The sequence below is a fragment of the Entelurus aequoreus genome, linkage group LG10 (genome assembly GCF_033978785.1).
Source record: "Entelurus aequoreus isolate RoL-2023_Sb linkage group LG10, RoL_Eaeq_v1.1, whole genome shotgun sequence".
Classification (NCBI taxonomy): domain Eukaryota; kingdom Metazoa; phylum Chordata; class Actinopteri; order Syngnathiformes; family Syngnathidae; genus Entelurus; species Entelurus aequoreus.
In genome coordinates this window covers 5120873-5131030 of record NC_084740.1, presented here as the reverse complement: position 1 = coordinate 5131030, position 10158 = coordinate 5120873, and the positions used below count along the sequence as shown (strand labels likewise).

The 10158-nt window shown below is 38.1% G+C and overlaps 1 protein-coding gene across 1 annotated transcript in view; it reads left to right on the top strand.

Moving 5' to 3' along the window:
• Nucleotides 1-3648: 3648 nt before the first annotated feature.
• Nucleotides 3649-10158, top strand: part of zgc:77784 (uncharacterized protein LOC402947 homolog) — a 206981-nt gene continuing 200471 nt past the window's right edge. Inside the window, exon 1 of the mRNA XM_062059900.1 lies at nt 3649-4016. Coding sequence (XP_061915884.1) covers nt 3962-4016 — 55 coding nt within the window. The 5' untranslated portion in view covers nt 3649-3961. The remainder of the gene's footprint in view (nt 4017-10158) is intronic.

The window sequence follows — 10158 nt, the reverse complement described above, 5'->3', positions numbered from 1 at the left end:
CCGTAATATCATCAAAACGTTCAGATAATCTGGAGAAATCACTGCACGTAAGCCATGATATTACGTACCTCCGATCCCTCAGGCGGTACTCCATCAAAAAGCGACATCAGTGTGTAAAGGATATCACCACATGGGCTCAGGAACACTTCAGAAAACCACTGTCAGTAACTACTTCTGTAAGTGCAAGTTAAAACTCAACAACACCCAGAAAGGCTGCCGGCTTTGCTGGGCCCGAGCTCATCTAAGATGGACTGATGCAAATTGAAAAAGTGTTCTGTGGTCTGACGAGTCCACATTTCAAATTGTTTTTGGAAACTGTGGACGTCGTGTCCTCCGGATCAAAGAGAAGAAGATCCATCCGGCGCAAAGTGTAAAAGCCAGCATGTGTGATGGTATGGGGGTGTATTAGTGCCCAAGACATGGGTAACTTACACATCTGTGAAGGCACCATTAATGCTGAAAGGTACATACAGGTTTTGGAGCAACATATGTTGCCATTCAAGCAACGTCTTTTTCATGGACGCCCCTGCTTATTTCAGTAAGACAATGCCAAGTCACGTGTTACAGCAGTGTGGCTTCATAGTAAAAGAGTGCGGGTACTAGACTGGCCTGCCTGTAGTCCAGACCTGTCTCCCATTGAAAATGTGTGGCGCATTATGAAGCCTAAAATAGCAGAAGGGAGACCCCCGGACTGTTGAACAACTTAAGCTGTACATCAAGCAAGAATGGGAAAGAATTCCACTTGAAAAATTGGTCTCCTCAGTTCCCAAACCTTTACTGAGTGTTGTTAAAAGGAAAGGCCATGTAACACAGTGGTAAAAATGCGCCTGTGACAACTTGTTTGCAATGTGTTGCTGCCATTATTTGCTAAGTTAATGATTATTTGAAAAAAAAAAAGAAGTTTCTCAGTGGGAACATGAAATATCTTGTCTTTGCAGTCTATTCAATTGAATATAAGTTGAAAAGGATTCTGCAAATCATTGTATTTTGTTTTTATTTACAATTTACACAACGTGCCGCCTTCATTGGTGTTGTATTTATAAAAACACAATGCAAGGGGAAGCCCAGGGTCAACTCATATCAATGAAGTGAAGCTATTTAAAAGTATCTGATTACTCTTTCAGATGCTTTTAGTTGAAAATGAGACCAATCCTCTCCAGTGACATCTCCAAGACCGCCTGCACGATCCTTTTGAGATACCTCTATTTCATGCCTCTCTGAGCTTCGTGGCCCCTTAATAAGGTCCACACTTCCACTGAAGCATAGACGGAGCCATTGTGGGGGCCCCTCTTTGTGTCCCGCTCGGCAACGGACATCTGGACTCCACTTTTGTTGCCCAATTCCCAGTCCCATTCAAAGGGAAACAAAGGCAAGCGAGCATCCAAAAGTCGCCCTCTATCATGTCGGCCTCTCCCAGCCTGACACGGAGACAATGAGGTGCAGGGGTGAGATGCACCGCCACTGATAGACCAGTCTGGTCTTTGCTCCCGGTGAAAGTGAGCTGGTATCCCCTCGGGAGACGTGTGTCCTCAGACCTGTGCGTGCCGTGGAGATGTCAACAGGGTTAGACTGTGGGAGGGAAACAACAGATGTCTAATAAAGGATGGTGGGGGGTGGGGGGGTGGGGGGGGCGGCTAAATGCGGAATGGCCAGTGTGCTTTTATACTGGACTTTGTTCATGACTTGTTTGCTCTCTCAAATTTAAACGTATAGTCTACATTTTCTGATATATTGCATTTAGCACATTTACTATCATTAGTAGCAAATACGACAAAAATGGAAGAGATTTCTAGAAACATTGAGATAACCAATGGGTTATTCAAAATTCACTTAGCCTCCTGTTAGCATTGCATTAGCTACCCTTTATTAGTGTTTTGAAAACATTAAGGTCCTGATTCACTAAGATCCAAACACCACGTGCTGGATGCACTAGCTCGCATTTGGCGCATTGTTTTTGTTAGCTGGTAAAATCAGTGTTATAATTTATAACTGCTCCCTTAATGTTTGGTTTGTGTTGACTACCTGTGCTAAAAACACTGACCAAATTTTACCAAAAAACCGTTACCCTCTGTTAGCTTCTACTAGCAGCTAGCCTTTTAGCACGCACTAGCTCGCATTTGGCGCATTGTTTTTGGTAGCTTGTAAAAATCAGTGTTATAATTTATAACTGCTCCCTTAATGTTTGGTTTGTGTTAACTACCTGTGCTAAAAACACTGACCAAATTTTACCAAAAACCGTTAGCCTCTGTTAGCTTCTACTGGCAGCTAGCCTTTTAGCATGCACTAGCTCGCATTTGGCGCATTGTTTTGGTTAGCTTGTAAAAATCATTGTTATAATTTATAACTGCTCCCTTAATGTTTGGTTTATGTTGACTACCTGTGCTAAAAACACTGGCCAAATTTTACCAAAAACCGTTAGCCTCTGTTAGCTTCTACTGGCAGCTAGCCTTTTAGCACGCACTAGCTCGCATTTGGCGCATTGTTTTGGTTAGCTTGTAAAAATCAGTGTTATAATTTATAACTGCTCCCTTAATGTTTGGTTTATGTTAACTACCTGTGCTAAAAACACTTTCCAAATTTTCCAAAAACTACTAGCCTCTGTTAGCTTCTACTAGCAGCTAGCCTTTTAACACACAGTAGCTCGCCCTTGGCACGTTATTTTTGTTAGCTTGTAAAAATCAGTGTTATAATTTATAACTGCTCCCTTAATGATTGGTTTGTGTTGACTACCTGTGCTAAAAACACTGACCAAATTTGACCAAAAACCGTTAGCCTCTGTTAGCTTCTACCGGCAGCTAGCCTTTTAGCATGCACTAGCTCGCATTCGGCGCATTGTTTTTGTTAGCTTGTAAAAATCAGAGTTATAATTTATAACTGCTCCCTTAATGTTTGGTTTGTGTTGACTACCTGTGCTAAAAACACTGACCAAATTTTACCAAAAACTGTTAGCCTCTGTTAGCTTCTTCTGGCAGCTAACCTTTTAGCATGCACTAACTCGCATTTGGCGCATTGTTTTGGTTAGCTTGTAAAAATCAGTGTTATAATTTATAACTGCTCCCTTAATGTTTGGTTCGTGTTAACTACCTGTGCTAAAAACAAATCATTAGATTTTTTTTATTACAGCATTTTAATTTTGTGAATGTACATTTATTATTATTATTTTTTTTTTTTACATGTATATTTGCTAGTTCTAGCTATAAGCCTGTTCTAGTTTTTATTTTTTTACTCGTTATTTTACTTGTTGGGGGCAGCTATTTGTGGTTCTAGCATTGTTTTTTCAATGCACTGTAGCACTTTGAGGTTGTTTATTCAATGTAAAGTGTTTTTACAAATAAAATCTATTATTATTATTACTATTATTATTTAGATGCGAGTCATAATTCTGCTTCTTTTTTTCCCTGATATTTTGATTTAATTTACAAATAGCTTTACTAGTCGTTTGTTTATACTTAATCAAAAACAAAGGGGGTTTGCATTATTGGCGATTTATTTATTTATTTATTTTTGTCCACACACGCACACACGCCGGGAGCACAGATGTTGTGTATGTCCCTTTAAACACTGGAGCTTGGTGAGGATTTGTTGCAGCTCTCAGACAGGAGGAGAGCGGCTCGGCATGCTGTTCTTCACATCTCCATAAACTGGCGACCGGAGCACACGGAAGGCAGACGTGTCTTAATCCGGAGTGAGCTACATTTTGCCAAACCTTCATTTCTGTGGGCCGTAGTGGAATACGTGCACCATGACGGGACCAGGTGACGCTTTTTGAGGGGGGTGTTTTTTTACGCTCTTCTGGGCTGCTGCGGATGGTGATGCTGATGATGCTGATGGTGGTGACGATGCTGACATGGCTCTCTCTCAGACAGTAAAGTTTTTAGGGGGCTGATTTCCCTCGCTTGAAATCACCCAGCTGAGGCTCAACTTGGGAGTGTAAAAATCTGGAAGTGGAGCCGGCTTGGAGATGAACTTTGGACGTCTGCTGCTGACGTTGCTCACCTTTACTACCATTTCATCAGGTAAGACCACGACTGCACGTCCATGCATTATACACAGACTAGATCATATCTAGCTATGACCACCATGTACCCCACTGGGCATCTTCTGCTTATTTACGTATAATATGTTGATCTAAATCAGGGGTCACCAACCTTTTTGAAAGCAAGAGCTACTTCTTGGGTAGTGATTAATGCGAAGGGCTACCAGTTTGATACACACTTAAATAAATTGCCAGGAAATAGCCAATTTGCTCAATTTACCTTTAACTCTGTTATTATTATTAATTAATGATATTTACACTTAATTGAACGGTTTAAAAGAGGAGAAAACACGAAAAAAATGACAATTAAATTTTGAAACATAGTTTGTCTTCAATTTCGACTCTTTAAAATTCAAAATTCAACCGAAAAAAAGAAGAGAAAAACTAGCTAATTCGAGTCTTTTTGAAAAAAAAAAAACAAATTTTTTTATGGAACATCACTAGTAATTTTTCCTGATTAAGATTAATTTTAGAATTTTGATGACATATTTTAAATAGGTTAAAATCCAATCTGCACTTTGTTAGAATATATAATAAATTGGACCAAGCTATATTTCTAACAAAGACAAATCATTATTTCTTCTAGATTTTCCAGAACAAAAATTTTAAAAGAAATTCAAAAGACTTTGAAATAAGATTTATTTCAGAATAATTTTTTTGAATTTTAATCATAATAAGTTTGAAGAAATATTTCACAAATATTCTTCGTAGAAAAAACAGAAGCTAAAATGAAGAATTAAATTAAAATGTATTTGTTATTCTTTACAATAAAAAAAATAAATTTACTTGAACATTGATTTAAATTGTCAGGAAGGAAGAGGAAGAAATTTAAAAGGTAAAAAGGTATATGTGTTTAAAAATCCTAAAATCATTTTTAAGGTTGTATTTTTTCTCTAAAATTGTCTTTCTGAAAGTTATAAGAAGCAAAGTAAAAAAATTAATGAATTTATTTAAACAAGTGAAGAAGTCTTTAAAATATTTTCTTGGATTTTCAAATTCTATTTGAGTTTTGTCTCTCTTAGAATTAAAAATGTCGGGCAAAGCGAGACCAGCTTGCTAGTAAATAAATAAAATTAAAAAAATAGAGGCAGCTCACTGGTAAGTGCTGCTATTTGAGCTATTTTTAGAACAGGCCGGCGGGCTACTCATCTGGTCCTTACGGGCTACCTGGTGCCCGCGGGCACCGCGTTGGTGACCCCTGCTCTACTTACTCTATACAAAACTCTCTTTGAACCACATCTAAACTACTGTAATGTCATCTGGTGTAACACCTTCCCTACCTACCTTCACAAATTATAATCCATGCAAAAGAAAATCATACGGGCCCTGTCATGGTCCAAGTTTAATGCCCCCACTCCACATCTATTCCATAATTATCATCTCTTAAGACTGACAGAGTTCAATATTTATCACAATGCTTGTCTAACCTATCAAGTCATCCCAGGCTGAATCTCAGGCTCTTTGGCTTGGTTCCTATCTACCATCCCCAGCATGCCCACAACACTCCTAACTTAGATCTGATATCTGGGGCCGTACTTATCAAGCTTCTTAGAGTGCCATTTTACACTTAAGTCCTGAGAATTTGCGAAATTTAGTCCTACTCTCAAACTTAAGAATAAAAGCTTTTTATCAACGTTCTTAAGTCTAAGAATCACTCCTACTCTCCACGATATTTAAGAGACCTTCAGAGGTGTCTTAAGTGGTTAGGAGTTGCCAGCAGGGGATGGCACTGAGGCGAGAGAGACGTGCGCGAACATTCAGGGAGCGGAACGATGTTCTGGATTTGTTTGATGACGAGCAGCTGATCAAACGGTATCGTTTAGACAGAGCGGGTATTATTTTTGTCACAGATTTAATACTTTTCGATTCCATGTTGATTTCTGCATGTGGCTGCAGTGGGCTAGTATATATAGAGCCACCCACACCAGTTTCAAATTAGTTGCCTAATTAATGAATTGGAAAGAAAATGTTATGACAGTAGCGTATGTGTGTGGCCGTGAGGTGAGTGACGTCAGTGAGTGTGTGGGCGACAGAAGAGAGGGAGCGGTAGCGTGAGTGCCGGCGGGGACTAGTTTGTTTTGTATTATTTTGTAGTTTATTGTCAAAATATACACTCCTCAGGATGCCGTATTCATTCTCCAACTTCAAAAAGAAACTGAAATCTTACCTATTGACCACCTATCTCTAATGTCTCATGTGGGGTTGACTACTGTTGGGTTTTGCATGGTTGAATGAATGTATGTATGTATGTGTATGCTTGCTTTAGTACTATTATTTTGTGTTTATCAGATAGCGTTTTTTGTGCTTACCACCATGTCTCAGCATTCCATGTATATACTGACCTCTGGCCAAAAGCTTCTTCTAGCTTATTTGGGGGACCCTTTCACTTACCACCATCCTTAAATGATATTCACTACTATCGGAATTGTTCTATGGCAGGGGTGTCAAACTCAAATACAGAGTGGGCCAAAATTTAAAAGTGAACAAAGCCGCGGGCCAAGGTTGAACAAATTAACCTTTTAATAGGGACCCAAACAAGTTTTGCATTAAATATTGATCCAGCAAGGCTTATATAACTTTATAGTGACATGCAAAATCCAGTTTCAAATAATAATAATAATAATAATTCAAAAATATCAATGGCATATATAATAAAATTTAAATAAAAATTGAAAGCCTCTTTTCTATTTGCAGCCTTCTAAGGTAAATATCAAAATAAACTTTTTCCAAAGGCTAATAATAAATTTGAAAATAAAATAACAATAATGAATGAATCAAACATTCAAGCCTTGAAGTAGCAAGAGAAAGTGCATGAATAAAACGTTAATTATTGCTGAGTTTGCTACACTGATTTGCTTTAACACGGAATATGGAACAAGCAACGCTTATATAACTTAATAGTGCAAAATCAGCTTTCAAAAAACAAACGAAAAAACATCAATGGTATATTAAATAAAATTTAAATTAAAAATTGAATGCGTCTTGTTTATTTGCAGCCTTCTAAGGTACGTATATCAACATTAACTTTTTCCACAGGCTAATAAATTTGAAAATAAAATAACAATGAATAAATCAATCATTCAGGCCTTTTTACTGCTCAGTTTGACACACACTGATCTATTCAGATGTGCCCAAGCCAGATACCTGCCATCTTTTCTGGGACGCTAGTTCATTAATGTCGGGGCTCAGGTGGGTGCGGTTTGGTGGTAGCGGGGGTGTATATTGAAGAGTTAGTGCTGCAAGGGGTTCTGGGTATTTGTTCTGTTGTGTTTATGTTGTGTTACGCTGCGGATGTTCTCCCGAAATGTGTTTGTCATTCTTGTTTGGTGTGGGTTCACTGTGTGGTGCATATTTGTAACAGTGTTAAAGTTGTTTATACGGTCACCCTCAGTGTGATATGTATGGCTGTTGATCAAGTATGCATTGCATTCACTTATGTGTGTGTAGAAGCCGCGTATGTCATGTGACAGGGGCCGGCACGCTGTTTGTATGGAGGAAAAGCAGACGTGACGACAGATTGTAGAGGACGCTAAGGGCAGTGCATTTAAGGCACTGCCTAAATATTGTTGTCCGGGTGGAAATTGTGAGAAATTCGGGAGAATGGTCGAAAGAGGCACTGAAAATCGGGAGGGTTGGCAAGTATGAGTAATAGCGGTGAAAGCGGTGTTACAGCGGCACCGCCGCTGTATAATACCGGCGGGCCAGCTCTAATGTTAATTTGATATTGCCTCAAGGGCCAAATTAAATTACACGGCCAGAGTTTGACACCCATGTTCTATGGTATTGTGAATAAACTTGAAACTTGAAAAAAAACCTTGAAATTTACCTATACCAGACCTGGGCAAATTAAGGCCTCGGGGGCCACATGCGGCCCGTTAAGCTTTTCAATCTGGCCTGCCGGACATTCCCAAATAATATTTTTTAGATGTTTAAGATGTAAAGTGTAGCTGCCATTATGATGTGCAGTGATGTTTTCTAATGACCGGAAGTCTTCAACTATACAAACTATTTCAATGGTTGGAATCTGCGCTTTTGTATTGATTGATTGATTGATTGAAACTTGTATTAGTAGATTGCACAGTACAGTACATATTCCGTACAATTGACCACTAAATGGTAACACCCCAATAAGTTTTTCAACTTGTTTAAGTCGGAGTCCACGTTAATCACTTCATGGTACAAATATGTACTATCAGTATAATACAGTCATCACACAAGTTAATCATCAGAGTATATACATTGAATTATTTACATTATTTACAATCCGGGGGGTGGGATGTGGAGCGGGAGGGGGTTAGGTTGGGTTGCTATCAGCATACTTCAGTCATCAACATTTATATAATCTGAGAAATGGACATTGTAACAGTGTAGGTCTCACTTCGTAGGATATATGCATGATATACTAGTTACTATGGTCATCTGTAAATGTGTGTTGGTCATGTATGATGTCTTTTTGTTATTTTTGTTTCGTGATGTGTAATGTCTTTTGTTCAAATGTACGGCATTGAAAATTAATTTCCCCAACGGGGACCAATATATCTAAATCTATCTATCTACTATGGTAATGTAAGTTACAGCAGCTCAGACGAGGCACCAAGCAGTGTGGGTGGGGAGCGTTTCCACAGAGTGTTTCCAGAGCCTGTAATGTGGGTGTCAGGGACAGATGCGGAAGGTAATTTTTACAACAAAGTTCTAAAGCTTAGTGATATATCACATATATCGGATTGTAGGTGGGGTTTTTTTTACCCTTCATGTTCATATTTCACTGTGTTTGTTGCATTTTTCTTGCGTTTCGCTTGATTGTAAAATATGTGGATGTAGAGAAGTGACGTTCATATGTTGTCAATATTCAGTGTTTTATCCTTCATAGTTAATATTGTAAATCCCACATTCTTTATTTTCATGTACATTCTGGGTGTCTCATTCAGTAAAAAAATGTAAAATTCCATCCCGTTTTTTAAGGCGGTCTGTCATAACGTTTTTAGCATTCAATCAGACATTATTGTGAGGTTTTGTATTAGTGTTCCTAAAAATAGATATATACCAGCCTCCAGACACATTTTTTCCTCTAAATTTGGCCCCCGAGTCAAAATAAATGCCCAGGCCTGTTTTAGACTATGCTAGACCAGGGGTCCCCGACTTTATTGTGCACCAGGTACCGGTTTAATGTAGGCATTATTTTCAGGGCCTTCCACACGTGGCAGATAAAGACGGTACAAATAAACGCATGAAAAAATAGAACTCACCAGAATGCTGAGTTAGTGTGAGCCCTGGGCTTGGTTGTTTTTGTGATGGTCGGACTGCAGATGGAAATTAGCCTTTGGCTACAATCTGGCATATTTACATTTTATATGTCCGTTAATGTACCCAATGTAACAAAGTTTTGACAAATATAACAAATGATGACTTACCATCAGGAGTTTTATTATACATCTATTAACAAGTCTATTGGTGTATCTCTTACCAGAAATTGTGGTTGTTTATAAATGATTCAATGCTTCTGTGGTAGCAAATACCGATACCTGGACCGCCATCGGTGGCTATACCTTCGGTCGGAAATGGGTTGTACTTGTATAGCGCTTTTCTACCTTCAAGGTACTCAAAACGCTTTGACAGTATTTCCACATTCACCCATTCACACACACTGATGGCCCAAACCACGAACCATCAAGGGTGAAGTGTCTTTACATGCAAAGGAATCAGTCTATATTTTCATTTTCACATGTGAATAATATAAATAGTCTATTATACAGCATTATTCACATGTGAATAATAGAAATACAGTCTATTATACAGCATTATTCACATGTGAATAATATAAATACAGTCTATTATGCAGCATTATTCACATGTGAATAATAGAAATACAGTCTATTATACAGCATTATTCACACGTAAATGATAGAAATACAGTGTATTATACAGCATTATTCACATGTGAATAATATAAATACAGTCTATTATACAGCATTATTCACATGTGAATAATAGAAATACAGTCTATTATACAGCATTATTCACATGTGAATAATAGAAATACAGTCTAGTATACAGCATTATTCACATGTGAATAATGTAAATACAGTCTATTATACAGCATTATTCACATGTGAATAATATAA